General features: G+C 33.5%; 1 protein-coding gene across 1 annotated transcript in view; it reads left to right on the forward strand.

Annotated features, from left to right (window-relative positions):
- Nucleotides 1-4,766: 4,766 nt before the first annotated feature.
- Nucleotides 4,767-16,572, forward strand: part of LOC125666392 (calcitonin gene-related peptide type 1 receptor-like) — a 38,985-nt gene continuing 27,179 nt past the window's right edge. The window contains exon 1 of the mRNA XM_056152076.1: nucleotides 4,767-4,973. Within this exon, the coding sequence (XP_056008051.1) occupies nucleotides 4,938-4,973 (36 nt within the window). The 5' untranslated portion in view covers nucleotides 4,767-4,937. The remainder of the gene's footprint in view (nucleotides 4,974-16,572) is intronic.

The raw sequence follows: 16,572 nt of genomic DNA on the forward strand, positions 1-16,572 counted from the left end.
GGGGAAAAAATTTAAACCCCTGCGCCATTATATTATGTGTGTTTTATCGAAGTGACTGTGAACGAGTTAATTAACTTTAATCGTGTAGAGGAACGAATTGTCTACTATTGTGTGTGCACGTTGTTGTTTTGCTGTGAACTCTATAGATAAAGGTTTTGACTGTTTATTAAGGCATCTGTGTTATAACATATTGGCGCTGCTGGACTCGAACCCGCGATCTACAGTTCAGTAGTTGACGTGCTACTCAAACAGACAATGATTTTTTTTAAATGAATAGACAAACATTGCTGATATTTATATTTTACTCCATGTTTTAAAGGAAGTCAGCCATTATGACGATGTAGAGTATCTCCTTAAAGGTACACCAATAATTTTAAAGATCGTAACTTTAGCATTTTGAGTAATGTTTGTTATTATATTTGAACATAAGAGGATTTAAATATTAATGATTATTACATATAATTTTGCGATTTTTTTATCATATTTTTTTTTTTTTTACCTTTTATTGTTTTACGTCCTACTCGTACATCTTTTCACTAAAATTAGTAGCCCGACAAAAACCTAAAGGAGGAAGTATATACATATCACTCACAATGAAAACAAAACCGAAATGACAGGTCTGCAGCTGGATTCAAGAGCATTATTTGATGATGCAATCAATATCTACTTACATACTGTTCTCATGGCTACGTAATCCATGAGAGATCCTTACAGACAGTGAATTGTTCTTAAGTTTTTGATGGACGAGGGGTGTTTAATTTCTCTTATACAGGTGAAGAAAATGTAGGTGCTAAGGGTGATGCAATGCAATGCTAGAGTTTTTAGAACCTAGAGTAAATGACGCTTGTGTTGCTGCAGGTGAGTTTTGTGAATCTAAAATTCATTTATAACTCTGCAGGTGAATGGCTATTCACTCAAGCGTCAAAACCGATTTTTTGACTGTTTCCATTCCATTCAAGGCTACGTGGCTTTTATTAGCCTGATTCGGTCCTCATCCCAATCTAATTGAAATTAGATGTTGGATCCGCTTGCATACTCGCTACATGCGAGTGGATCCAACATCTAATTTTAATTAAATTGTCCCCATCCCTGCTATACGAGCGTAAGGGACAAGACTAGGCTTTTGTAGCATTTTCAATAATCAAGAGTTTATTTAGATAAACTATATTTTTTTTATTTCTATTAATTATTTGTGTTTATAATGAATGAAGACCGAATATATAACTTGTACGAATTTAATAGCAACAGGGTTAGAATTGATTGGCTACTTAACATGGCTACCGGTACGTCAACGAACGAAATCATTTGAAGCTGTGAGTTTTTCGAGTCGTATGGGGTTTAAATGAATAATTTTAGGTATTTTAGACACAAATATAGTAGGAAAAGATATTATGAATTGTTTGCTTTTACATTTATGAAACGGCAATACAAGAATACACCGATGAAAGGTGAAGATAACGAACAGTGATCAATTTCATAACTCCTATAAGCAATACAAAATAGATAGTTGGGCAAACACTGACCCCTGGACACCCAGAGGTGGGATCAGGTTCCTAGGAGGAGTAACCATCCCCTGTCGACCGGTCACACCCGCCGTGAGCCCTATATCCAGATCAGGTAAACAGAGTTATTCGTAGTCAAAATCAGTGTGACAAGAACGGTGTAACTATCGGTACGAAACACGTCAGACAGCATTTGACCGAATGATAGGCTGCATTGGCAAACTAGATTGTTATAACGACCATAGAATTTGCTTAATGCTGACTTTAAAATAGACTCCTGCACCATCAACTGGTTTGTCAGTAGCCTGTCTCGATTTAAAAAATGATTATAGGCAGAACAAACTATTGCATATCGAATCAGTTGAGAGATATAATCAGCATACTAGTATGCAGATGATAAGGGAATATTGCTACATATATATATATATATATATATATATATATATATATATAGATATAAGAAGTTTACGCTGATATGAGGCCTCAACCGTGCGCATTTTTTGTGCGTCGTAAATCGAAGATTTTTCTCTCCGATAGCTACAGTTCTACTGCTATACTAGTCATATAAACTCACACAAGTATTTAGGTGTTACAATTACAAGCAAAGTGTCGTAAAATCTACATGTTTAAGATGTTTCTAAGGCTTATTATGATGCAAAGAACAAAGTTTAATCTCGATAGAAAACATTGAAAACTATAATAATAATATTTCTTTTTCATTTGTCCGTCTGCAACTAGAAATATCCTGATATTATATGGGATAACTTACCAAATAACATGATTGAGAAAATTGAAATTATTGTGGATTAGGAAGCAGGAGAGATGGTTTATGGTGGAAACTGAATGGACTCCAAATATTTATTATATTAAGAAGCAAAATGGAAGACACCCGGTAAGCGTCAAGAAAAGCATCGATTAATGAAATTACACAAAAATATTTCATAAGTCTCTCAGTTAACTAACAAATATTATTCATGAAAGGATGAATAATACAATACTCAGCGAACCAGCTCGCCAAAAGAAACCAAAAACAAAAAAAAAGAACACAACTATACTACAACTTTTTTCCGCTAGCACAATACGACTTGGGAATTATTTACCCCAATCAATACAAAACAATTCATCATTTCAATCTTCCAAGACCGTCCTAGATTCTGACCTCTTCAAGATACCAAACTATTTTTATGTTGGGACAAGGAATGGCCAGGTGCTTTACATTATACTAAGAGTGGAGTGCGGTACTCTGAACCTATATCTATTTCGCAGAAACTTAAATAACATAAAGTACCAATCATTTCTTGTTAGATTGGTTTTGCCATTTTTCGCCACACTCAACAAATTTTCAGTTTTCTTGTGGCGCCCAGTTTTTAAGGGTGGGAGAGAGAACCCAGATACAATGTACCTCCGACCTTTCGATAGTAAAGTGGGAAACTTTCTCACTACCGGTGCGAGCGGGATTCGAACCCGCGCCGACCAGAGGTGAGAGGCCGTGTGACTTTGAGCGCTATGCTTTAACAACTCAGCCACGGAGGTACCCATCACATTTCTTGTTAGAATAGATTCGTGGGGATCCGGGTTAGAATAGGTCCCCAGTACCCCTTGATTGTCGTAAGAGACGACTAAATGGGACGGCCCTTCGAATGAGACCGCAAAAAACGAGGCTCCGTGTCGCTACAGATGTGGCACGATAAAGATCCCTCTCTGCTCAAAGACCGTAAGCGCCGAGCATAGGCCTAAATTTTGCAACCCTTCACCGGCAATGGCGACTTGTCCATATGAGTGAAAATATACAATCAATCTTGTTAGAGTGTAGAAATTACGCTGATGTAATAAATAGAACGATATATACATTGAGTTATATATTCTCCCTAGATTTATTACCATACGGTTCACTAGACTTTTTAGAAACCGAGAATGCAAATATATTCCTTATTGTTCAAAGCTTTATATTGGATAGGAAGCCCTTTTCTAACTAGTACCATAAGTGTTTTTCCAAGGTAAATTGCCTGTATTTGATATTTTCATCTTTTAAAGCAATAACAGCTGTGCTTTTGGTGTCAGAAATTTTTATTACTACAATGCAGACAAATGTAACATTTATAAACTTTTGTTATCAAAATCTAAAATTTAAAATAATAATCAAAGGTTTTGAACGAGGCAAATTTACATCACTGCCTTGCCACACAAAAATTAATTTCTATATAATGCTGTATAATATATATTCAATGGAATCGAAATCTTTATTTTGCTAAAATCTTTAACTTAGTTTTAATTTCATAAATGATTATGGTTAAAGTTACATGCTAAACTATCATAATAGCACGTTTTTATAATAAAATAAAATTTTCAAATTTAGAGCTGATCTATGCAAGGTGAAGATAATGAACAGTGATCAATCTCATAACTCCTACAAGCAATACAAAATAGATAGTTGGGCAGGCAGTGTAAATATTTACAAAGGAGGTCGTGTGCATATTCTCGATCTGCACATGTATGTATTACGAATAGATGAATGTGTGCTTGTGCGTGAGTGCTAGTATGACCAAACACCGGGTCCTAAAGCAAGAGCTGTTATGTATAATCCAAACATTCAATTTTTATATTGGGGCTACATTTTTCTGGTCAAACAAATCAGATGTTGACCTATGAAACCTTCAATAATTAAATATTCTATACCACATTCTATTATCATAATTTTATTAGACCCCTACCGGCGGAGACGAAGGGGACTTTAGATTTGCACTCCGTCGGTTTGTCTCTCCGTCAGTCTAGCAAATCAGTTTTCCGCATATTTTTTTTTTTTTTTTTTGCTTTCGTAATGCTCACTTTTTCCGTACGTTGCTTTACCCTGTCATGTTACAGATCAAGTTCAGATTTTGTTTTTTCGTGATGAATTCCTGGAGAATACCAAAATGACGTTTTGAGTCTGGTAAGAGACGCACATTGCTGTTTAATACTTATAGAATGTTTGTATTGACAGGATTGAGTTACACAGCTATAATCTATAAATGTATTGAGTTAGCAATATATCGTTCCCCGATAAAAATGCTGTACTTTCCCCGTATCTGACGTATTTGTTTTTACTTTTAATACAGCGATACTTATTTTCCTGCATACTATAACACGTGTGACACGTACAGTAGGCAGATTGAAACCACCTCATCATTAAACAAGCTTCATTGGAAATGGAATCTGAAATGCTAGAGATTTTTAAAAATTTAAAAAACAAAAAAAAAAGACAAACCAAAAACAAAACCCATTACACACGATATTGTAGTAACAAATCCTATAAATAGGAATACTGTTGGCGCTCTATCTTATGACAATGAAAATGGTCTAGCTGATGTGTTGCACTTCATTCCTTGAGGCCAGGATATCGATCCCGACGTTTGAACAGATGTCCTATTCCTGTGTCAGTGCGCAGAGCGGACAGTCATGCACGTATTCTGGATCTGGATTTTTCTTGCGCAGGTGAGTACACCTAATTTGCACAGGTGTGTTATACTTTTTAAACTATTCCCTGAAACATCAAATCACCCCTATAGGTTTTTATTTATCACACTTTTATAAAAGATAATAGAGGTGATAATATCTAAAATAAATTTACATAAATCTATCATTCTGTCTAATAATTTGTCATAATTCAATTTTTGAATTTATTGGGAGGGTGTAAATAAAAAATTACAATATGACAACTAGTTGTCATATTGTATTTTTTGTTTTGTATTTACACCCACTGAACAAATTCTAAAATTGCGATATGACACATCCATCTATATTTCTCTATTAATTGATTGTGAAAATGGTGAAAGGGTACAAAAAAATCTTTATGGTTTGCATCTTAACATTTCCTTGAAAACATTTTGAATATCCTGAATTTTGACGAATATGTTCAATCGAAACATCAAACCGTGGAAAAACAATTTATCACTTTAGTAGGTTATACAAAAAATACAAGGCTAGCAAATATTAATAGCTTTTGAAAAATGGAAACAATGTATCTCTGTTTATAAAATCCGTAAATTGTTTATTTTTGACAGCAGAATGTAACTAAAATATCTTATTTACGGACTTGTCTAATACTACAATTCAATTGATATCCTATGTAAATATGATTGACATTTGTCGTGTATTAATTGGATTTCGTTACAACTGTTTATCACATTTACTCCCTACTCGTATGGAGGTGGTGAAGAATACCTCATCTTATCTTACCAACATTAGCCGTGACATTTAAAGAGACTTGGCAACAAATCGGAATGGTTAACAATTATGCTTTTTAAAAATAGTATGAATACAACGAAAATCAGTCATATACAGAAAAAAGTATTCCTTTGGTTCCTCTCTCTCTCTCTCTCTCTCTCTCTCTCTCTCTCTCTCTCGCTCTACTTTCTTTTATCTTATTTTAAACATGGAAAAAGTGTCTTGATTACTTCACATGATAAAAAAGTATATGCATTATCATATCGCTTCCACGTGGTAGACACGTGGCTTAACATTAACACATTATTAAAGCTACATGTATCTACATTGTTTAATATTACATATATCCCTAAGTGTATCTACCTTTAGTCTGCTTAAAGAACATATCGCATGTCACGAGATAGTTAATTCTTTTGTAAAATCAATTATTTTCAGGCCCAAAATTAATTTAAATATGTTTTAAAGGAACTATTTTGCGTATTTATTTTAGTTTAAATGCGACGAAAGTCAAATCTTGCGACATGAAAATTTTGAATACAAAATGTAAATATATCTACACGTATCTATGTAAACCGTAATTTAACCGAAAAGACTTTCGACATAAGAAAAACTGAAGGATAGATTTTCGTTGACATTCAGAGAAATTAAATGATATACGTCATATGTGCATGCATTTTCTTGAATTATGAAACGTGTGGATCAATAAGCCACACTACTCTTACTTACGTAATGTTGTAACGTTTAACTCTAAAATGGAGTATATGGAACTTGAATATTATAGGGGATATATTTTCAGTCGATTCAACGACTGTGCATAGTGAAATGTAACGTTATTCCTCATTTGGAAAACCCCCCAGATAGTACTGACTTTTGTCAGCAGTAGAACAAAATTACAACATGAAGATATTTTCAATACTCTGCTCAATAAGTCGTAACTGGTAACAGTGACAGTGTCGTTAATTTACATTACATATTTAACTTGGTACCATTTCCAATGTGTACCCTAACTTTTTATGAAGGACAAAAAAAAGGAGAAAATCATTGTCTCTTTTGTATATGATCAGATAACCCTATTTATGTACTTCTCTACATCAGTATTATTTCATGAAAACTTAACCAAAAAAAATTAAGCGATAGAAAACGAAGGATCAGCGCAAAAAGAAAAAAAGATAAAAAAAAAAAAAAAAAAAAAAAAAAAGATATACAATTACCAGAGGAAATTCAACCTACGTGTACCATATATTTGAATGGTCTATTAGTTTACTTTAATTTACAAACAGACAAACGCATCTATTGTGCTGTAAATAAAAAAAAAATAGTTGGTAATAAGTCACAAATATGTATCATGTTTCCTCTAATGGATTTTATATAGTATTGGAAATGTATGACCTTGGAATAACCTTCACACTAAAACGAGAGTCGCGACACTTGCTTTCGTTTTATACAAGATATCACATTTCAGCACGCCGAATGAAAAAGAGTCCATCCTTAAGACATCACACATTATTAATAAGTTGTTTCTCAATTCTATTCTATTATTCTTAATCTCAGCACGCCGGTGAATATGGGAAAAAAAATCCGGACATACGCATTTTCTTAATTTTTTTTTTTCATCTTAATTCCTGATATGAAGAGTCTTTGTAGGATTTCCGAAATAGGCTTAAATTTCATACTGTAGTAATATCATGTTTTGTATATCGACCTTGGCAGTTCAGTGGTTAGATAACCTAATTAGTATGATAAGGGTCAGGGGTTCGATTCCGGATAGTTCCAGATTCTTTTATCTCCCTGGTTTGTTTTACGTTCCGTTGAGAATTTTTCACTCCTAATGAGACGTCACCAGGTACAGGAGAAGTACCACAAATTTTAGACCTATGCTTAGCGCTTACGGCAGTAGCAGTATATCAAAATATGCAAACTCTAAAACACACATGGTAACATACCCCAAGGTTTTTTTTTTTTGTGGCAACGAGATAGAATACAAGTGAATTAGAAGTGAAATGTCACAAAAAATTATATATTTCTTTATATTAACTTTGTATATTAACTGGTAGATTCCATACTTACAATATGACACAGTGAATATATGAACATTTAACATTACACTGTAAATGATATGAATTAGGGCGGTACTATTATTCAGTCTCCTTCAGGTGACCTTTGACTTTCTACGACAAGGTTTTCCCCCTTCTTATTTTGATGAAGAATGCATGCGACAACTGTCTAATGCATGTTATTTATAACGAAAATGTTAGTGATCCTAAAAATGGCCTAATAAAGATAGGCCTATTAGGAAATTTAAACTTATGACAAAAAGTGCTCGCTTGTACTATACTACATTACAAAAACATATAATTAAAAGCGTATTCGTAACCGTGATTTACATGCATTATTACTACATATGTGGACGTGAGTATGCCCCAAGAAACAGTTCTATAGCAGAAAAATAAATCATATCCTTCAAAGGAAAAACAAGCAGCAAAAGTGATTATCTATCTGATGGAAAACGACGCAAATAAGAAATGCTTCGTTTGCTTATTCATTTTTTTAAATGGTACAAAACGATCAAAGTTATCGTCCTAGTTTTAAAATCAAAACAACTGACGCTTGAAAAAATATATTTGATATTTTAAGGTTTTCGTTACTTGATAATTTTACTAAATTATCATATTCAGCTTTTTACATCACAAGATTACTTAAGATGAATTACCGTGAGTGAATGATCGTGTTATACTTAAAACTGTATGGTCCGACTTTCGACAAATTTTCTCCACCTTGTAAAAGCACTGTTAAATCATAACACGCACCTGCACATATGTATGAGGCTGTACGACATATCATGCATTATTTCATCTGTATTAACCAGAGTCAGTTGGTTTGAAATCGGTATTTACAAACAACCGTCACTCGGGCATTTCTAATGCATATTCAGAAGATCATGTGACAGTCACGTGTCCAACTCAGACTTCCAGAGGTAAGATCATCGGTGGTCTTATTTGTGTAAATTAAAGCGGTGTATTTTATTACTAAAATACCGTGCCGTAAGTGTTTCACATTTTTGTTCAAGAGAAATAAAACTATCATATACCTTTTTAGTAATTCCTAAATATCTTTGTTGTTTTGCGCTCTTTCAAACCTAATTTAGACAATTGCGTCCGAGTTATGTACGTCATGTTGGGATTACTGCCATGCGTGTGGGGCTATTTATAGACACGTAAGAGATGTGACTTCGAATCAGCGAGAAATGACACCAGTCCTAAAAGATTAGATCATACGTTTGAACAACGAAGGAAAAAACAAAGTTGCGAATTAACTGAATATGATCCATGCATATACTGGACTCCACGCTTCTTTATTTGAATCGAATATGATACGCATGCGCAAGAGATCCCATCACGAGCGGCAAATGTATTTATGGGTTCCTATTAATTCTTCTTTTTAAATAATCTTTTCACTATTTTCCTTTATATGTAAATGTTTTCAAGCATGTAATTAAGGAAAAGTTAATACGTTTTGAAACTGAGCTTTGAAAAATAAGTGAACATCGGACCATACAGCTTTTAAAAGAGTTTTTATTTAAGTAAGAAACGATTACTCAGTCACGTAACAATGGTAAGCTTAAAAGAACGTTAAAGTAAAACCAAAATAAATCAACAAAGTTCAGATACAACTGATCTGAAATCTGTGGTACTTACGTAATCCTCTTATTTCACAATCATACATCACTATCAAGCCCCGAGTCGTCTTCTGCAAGGTCTTCGTAAATACGCAGTAGTTTATTAGTTTTTGGTGTAGACAGTCTACCTAAATATTGGGTTGATCAATTCCATAGACAGAGAACCCAGGGCAATATCAGACAGTGAAGTATAATTCGACTTGTGGTTTATAAAATGAGAGTACCAAACCCCACGCACGCGTAACCGGACGCAGTTTACCTTACCCAAGATTGAGCGGAGGTATAAATGTCTAGGTGTTGCGTGATCGGCTAATATCAAGAGTGAAATTATTTGGAATTGAAAGAAATATTATAGAGGCTCAAATTAATTGTCGGGATGAAAAATTATCGCACAAAATCGAAAAATGACTGAGGAAATTACCATGGTAGGGGTGTGCTTAAAATGAAGGGTGTAATTTACTGCAGATTGCTATGTGTTGTAAAAAAGTACAAATGTGGCCTATAAAAGGCACGGGACCCTATATAATTTTTGTCGCTTTTTATCAACACTTGGAATGAATTTTGAAATGTTTGCGGTCATCAGTTTAAAATTAATATAGTTAATTAGTGAGAGGGCCAAAGGTTAGCATTGAGGTCTATGGGAAATGAATTGGTACTCTTTTCCCTTATGCGTTTTTGCATTTCTAGAAAGATTTCTTTGGATATATTCGCATTTGTTCATCTAAAAAGAAAATGAAGTCGTTCATTTTTGTGAATAGTAATATGGCTGCGTCATCTTGCAACATGATAATCACAAAATTTTGTTCCTTTAAAACTTATAAAAGTGAACATATTACATGCGAGATACAACTACGTTATTTCGTATGTAACTTGCAAGACGAGTTTTGATTGGTTAAGAACCTGGTGTAAATATCGGTACACCCTGCTGAAGCCGTGACGCTACAATGCATTTTAGTGTTCATGCGCATTATTTTGGTCCTTTTCGCCAATGCTGGATATTACATACACATGTACAGTACATGTATGTACTTAAAATCAAATAGATAAGCGTCCCGTGGGGATCCGGGTTAGAGTAGGCCCTTCAGTACCCCTGCTTATATAGCACCCAGCAGCTCAATATAAATAAGTTACACTATATATACACAGGTTTTTAACGCCTCTCTCTCTCTCTCTCTCTCTCTCTCTCTCTCTCTCTCTCTCTCTTATCTTTACATGTACCTATTCATGATTCTTATATGAAATTCGCATACAAATGTTTCGCATGAAAAGACGAAGGAACGCACATGTGATGCAAGGAAAAAATTGTTGTTGCTGTAACATTAGAAACATATAATTGTACAGAAAACAATTACCAGATAAAATAGCTTTGTAAGAAAAAGCAAACTCATAATACATCATACACTCTGTCACATAAAGGCTATTATTTGTCAATAATAACTTATTTATGTTCAAACGTCAGAAACATTGCTAAGGGGACTTTTTTGGGGGGGGGGGGGTTGAGGCAGGAAAAACTCGACATGAAATGAATTGAAACTTGTCATTTATTATGTAAATGACGCAATAAATATACAAAATACTGTATATCAAATATATTCATAATCCAGAGTCAAGTATAGAAAAATGTACATAAGTAGTAGCATAATAAAAATATCACAATGACGATTGAGTATACTTGACTAATTTCTTCGGATTGAATTGAAAAAACCCCGAAACAAGTCCAGTATATTCAATCGGCTTTGTGGTATACAATGTATGTGACCAGCCATACGATTTTGATTCCAAATGAGGAATTTATCAAACTTGATAACATGTCATTAGTTGAAAGTGCAGAAAAAATTGACGGGTTGTTTTGGGTTTTTTTTCCCCATGCTCAAAAAATAGCATCGTCATACCAGCAAGTTGATACTGCATGTATTCCATGTAATACATACTTGTATATCTATTCCATGTAATACATACTTGTATATCTATTCCATGTAATACATACTTGTATATCTATTCCATGTAATACATACTTGTGTATCTATTCGTTTCCATTGAATGCATCTTTGCGTGTTTAGAATTATCAACGTTAAGAAGAGTGCGCTGTAGTTCCAGAATTCGTCAAACGGAGTTTGAAAGGTTGACTATTTATCTTGAAAACCATACCACGATAATTAAGCGTAGTAAACTGTAATGACTTTGTAACCTCTATGTTTTACAATATCAAATACAAGTATTGAACTTTCTAGTGTAGTGATTCAAAGTTTTGAAGCTTTTGCAATAGTAAACCAAGCCATTGTCGTTTTATTTCCAGAAAAGCCTTCGTGGCCGAGTGGTTAGAGCAGCATCGCGCTCAAAATTACACGACCTCTCACCTCTGGTCGGCGCAGGTTCGAATCCTTCTAAGTGAGAAAGTTTACTTTCGGAAGGTCGGTGGTCTCTTCCCAGGTACATGGTATCTGGGTTCTCTCTTCCACCAATAAAAAACTGGGCGCTACCAAATAACTGAAAAATTGTTGAGTGTGGCGGGAAACACCAATCAATCAATCAATCTATAGAAAACAAACATATCGACATTTTACACATGTAACTGCCATAAACCAAATCATTGTCGTTTTATCTTCTGTAACAAATAAACATATCAAAATTTTGACTGTCGTAAACCAAAGCATTGTCGTTTTATTCATCGAAATTTTGACTGTAGTAAATCAAATATTGGGAGTTAATTTTCTGAAGTAAATGAACGCGTCGATATTTTGACTGTATTTAATCAAAGTAATAAGGTTATTGAACGATCCCATGTTTTAACTGTGGTAAATCAAGGTATTGGTTTTTTTCTATAGTAAATGAACATGACTATATTTCGACTGTATTAAATCAACTCAGACTACGATATATTTTGACTGTAGTGAATCAAAATATTTGTGGGACATGGACTTGCCATTGTTTTGACTAGTAAATCTAAATATTAGGGTTTTTGCTATAGTAAATGAACTTAACGATATTTTGACTGTAGTAAATTGAAGTAATTACTATAATTGTTAATACAATCGTCAAAGGGAATCAAAAGGATTTTACCAAAGTGAATGAATGCTATTATTTCAGTTTCTACTACAGTGTCAACGCATTGAGTCTTTAAAATTTTATGTTAAGAGTTTGTCTAAGAGAAAACCATGTAAAATATAATAAAAATGAAGAAATTTTTGTTCTTCATGATCAGTTTCAATTATAATCATTTATATCATTTGAGTTCATATACACTGTACCTGGTTGGAATATTTATGATTTACGGTTAAAATTTCGATTTGTCTTTTCTATTTTTAGGAACAATGCATTATGTATTTACTTGTGGGTTGGCCTTTAAATATAAAAACAAATCGTATTAGAGTTTTATTTTATTTTTTCAAAATGCAAATTGATTTTGAAGATATATGAAAAGAAATAATTTTCAAGGGTGTTTTTCATTTATGGAGGAATTAAGATTGGCATTCTTAATGCTCATATAGACATTAGATTGGGCCTATACCTTGGCATTATGTCCAACTTTTGAATATTTTGTTATATTGTCAATTTTCAAATAGATGTTGTTGCAAAAGTACCACATAAATCACATTTAAAATGAGTAATACTAAATGACAAAACCCAGATATATACAAGTAAGATATTTTTTTTAATATCAAGTTTGGACTTTTGGTGGTTCATTGCAAACAAATTTTATAAATGACAAAAAATATTTCAAATTATCTTTTAAAAGGTTAAAAGTTTATAATTTGTGTGGTATTAAATACATTATCTTTTTAGAATTTTAATCTTATTGATAAATATAACAATTTCTAATAGACAAATCCCAACAATCTACTTTCTTATATGAAAAAAATAAATGCTGGAATTACCTCCCCTTTGATGCACTTTTCATACATAGAAGGTACAAAATATTAGCAATGTTGTGAAATATTATCGTCGCAATGATTCCAAGAGATCAACACGAAATGTGATTTGAGCATGTGTATGTGATATCTGTAAAAGACATTACAGTATTTATGAATATAATAAAGTAATCTCTAACCATTTAATCTGTGTAGTCTAAAATGTACTTGAGTACTTTAATCCTGATATACGGTAGAATAGTGGGCATACATTTTATCATTGATAATTGTGTTCTTTCCTGGACATTGGTAATCATCAAGAATGCTTAGGTGTTTGGGAAATCAAAGAGAAGAGGGCATGCATTGCACCTATATCCAATCCATATGGGGAATATGAGCATGCATGGATGTAGACCCCCCACCCTCAAATTTGCAAAGTTTGATGAGCATGCATGGATGTAGACCCCCCACCCCCACCCTCAAATTTGCAAAGTTTGAACTAATGATTTATGAAAAAATCGAGCATTACATTTGTGCGCTAAGTAATGAGGACAGAACCAAATAACAAAGACATAGAATAATTTTGCACAAAGTGTTCTCAAAGTAATGTTTACCGGAAAACTTTGTTGGATATCCTTCTTTCGTCAATAATTTACATAACTACCAGTGATTTGTGTAATCATTTCATTCGCACTAGATCTTTAACCATAGGTTAGGATTCAACATATCAATATTTACACCTTTCACTATTTTGCCAACAACAAAGATGTGGATATTGTAAGCTTTGACTGACGGTACTGTATGCTAATGCAGTTTCTTAAGGTCATTGACTTTGCTAGAGTTTGGACTGTCAATACTTAGTTCATCATTAGAAAATTGGACAATCATTTATCAGAAAAGAAAATCGAGAATTATTTCGATCACGTCTCTTTGGCTGAATCAGCCAAACCCGTTATTTCTTCAAATTTTGTAATTTGTCACTATGACAACCAGGACCCTGCATAACAACAAAAAATGATTGATCTATGTGTCTGATCATCTGATCATAATTTAATTAAAAAACCAACCAACAAACCAACAAACAAAAAACCACGGACCATGCGAGAAAAACATGTTTATGTAGCTACGGAAAATGAACGCTCTAAATAGTATAATGACACGCTCAATTTGAAGTACATTTACTAATACATGACTATGACTGAGAGTCCAAAAACAGATTTTTGGTATCATAACTATAGTATTTCTCTATTTGTTGAAAGTAATTTTGATTACTTTTTAACTACTAGGTGATTTTCTGCAATTTACCAAAATCTGGAATCATGCCAAATTTGTGACCTCTCTGTACGTAAAGGCAAGTAAAATATTGGAGTCCCACTGAATAAGTACGAACGTTGTGTCCAGTTGATGTAAAAATTATACCAATTTTGAAAAGTTTTAAAAATCAATGTTCAATAAGCAGTCAAAATTGTGAAATCGAAATGGTAAAATATATATACGCTGGTTACATGCTGCTAGGATATTTGGTTCCGCAGGTCGTGAGGTCAACCCAGGGTAGGGGCGGAAGTGGGTATTCAAATAAAGTGAAATTTTCTGTGCTTTATATTAAATATTTCTTCACTTAGGGCAGTTATGTTCATTTAAGAGTTCATTGCTATTTCTGTGCTTTATATATATATATATATATATATATATATATATATATATATATATATATACATATATATATATATATATATATATATATACATATATATATATATATATTGATAGATAGATAGACAGATAGATAAGATAGATTAATATAAATGTACATAATTTTACCCTTTTGTCAGAACGAAAGTGCTATTATAACATGGCTGTAGATCCCTATATCCTGTGAATACATTTCCGGGAAAAATAGGACAAAGTATTTGATATTAATGCACATTATTACACACATAATATGTTGTTGATGCGAAAATCTTGCTTCTGCCACATTTTGCATGGTTTTCTCGTATACAAGCTCTTAAAGCATGGCCTCTATGAAACTGTACATCACTAATCAGTTAAACGTAAAAGTTCATTCCCAAGTATCTTTTAAAAAGGACATTCAGGTGTATCAAAGTTTTCATCATAATATATCAAAGTTTTAAAGCTTTTTTCCTATTAGATCGAAGTATTGGAGCGCTTTTTAAAAAGACTATCAAAGCTTTTATCATGGCAGATGCAAGGGTAAAAAGTTTTACTGTAGTAAATCCTATTAGACATTGTGTCTATATAATACGTCTATTTTAGCAATGGTTCTGTAGGGAAAACCTACTGATTTGTGCCCAGTCCCTGTTGAATGCATTATGTCACAACAAATAATTTTCAAACAGAACCAGTTAGCTTTTATCTGTCGTTGTCTTAAGTAAGTAGATGCCCACGGGAAACGATCGTTACTGTTTTATACTTAAAAAACACCTGCGTCTTGAAAGATGCATTCGAAGTTTTCTTGTGATACAAAAGTGTGGTTTCGTCAGTCTTCACCCCCAGGGGAGTAAATCTGCCGTTTCTGTGGAACAAAATGTGCAGCTGAGAAACTCCAATAATCGTTTTTCTTCCGTTTTAGATCTTCAGACTACTTTAATCGTATTTGTCATGAAGATAACATATCCCCACCTCGTCATACTTAAACACGACAACATGTACGCGGGTTTCAGCTCATTAAATTATCTGGTCTGATCAATCCCGAAGATGCTGGTATACAATACAGCCCAGGATTGAAGAAGCTATATATATGTTAGTCTATTTGCATTACATTTAGGTATGTAAAACTAATATCCTGATAATGAATTTCATATAGATTTCGTTACTTTATGCAAATATATATCAAAAAAGAAAACAATGCTACACTTTGCAAGTGACAAGTCCCTGTCACGAAAGTATGAGTCTCGTGCTCTGTTTCACAATCAGTTCAGTTTTGTGGCCTCTGGAGACGCACCGTTGTCCAATTACAAGACAATTCCCCACATAACGAATCTCTCAAATGGGATTTATTGAGTTTGCATGGGAAAAGGCTAGTTTTGAACATGCAGCAAAGAGAGCAAATGTTTATCCTCGATAATGACACCACGAGGTCCGTATAAGTGATGATTTCAGCATTCCTATAATGGCATCGTGTCCTTCATCAAGAGCAAAATAAACACGTGGCGCACTCACTTAAATGATTTTGTGTCTAAAACCCATTTCACTTCAAGAATTGAGTCCTATGTTCTTCCATGTCTTAACGCTAAAGGATTGGTAAAATCTCATTATTTACGGTACCTACGATATACTGTATTTGTTACCTAACAAAACAACACCATGTCTGTTCCTCATGCTT

The sequence above is a fragment of the Ostrea edulis genome, chromosome 10, assembly GCF_947568905.1.
Source record: "Ostrea edulis chromosome 10, xbOstEdul1.1, whole genome shotgun sequence".
In the NCBI taxonomy this organism is placed as follows: Eukaryota; Metazoa; Mollusca; class Bivalvia; order Ostreida; family Ostreidae; genus Ostrea; species Ostrea edulis.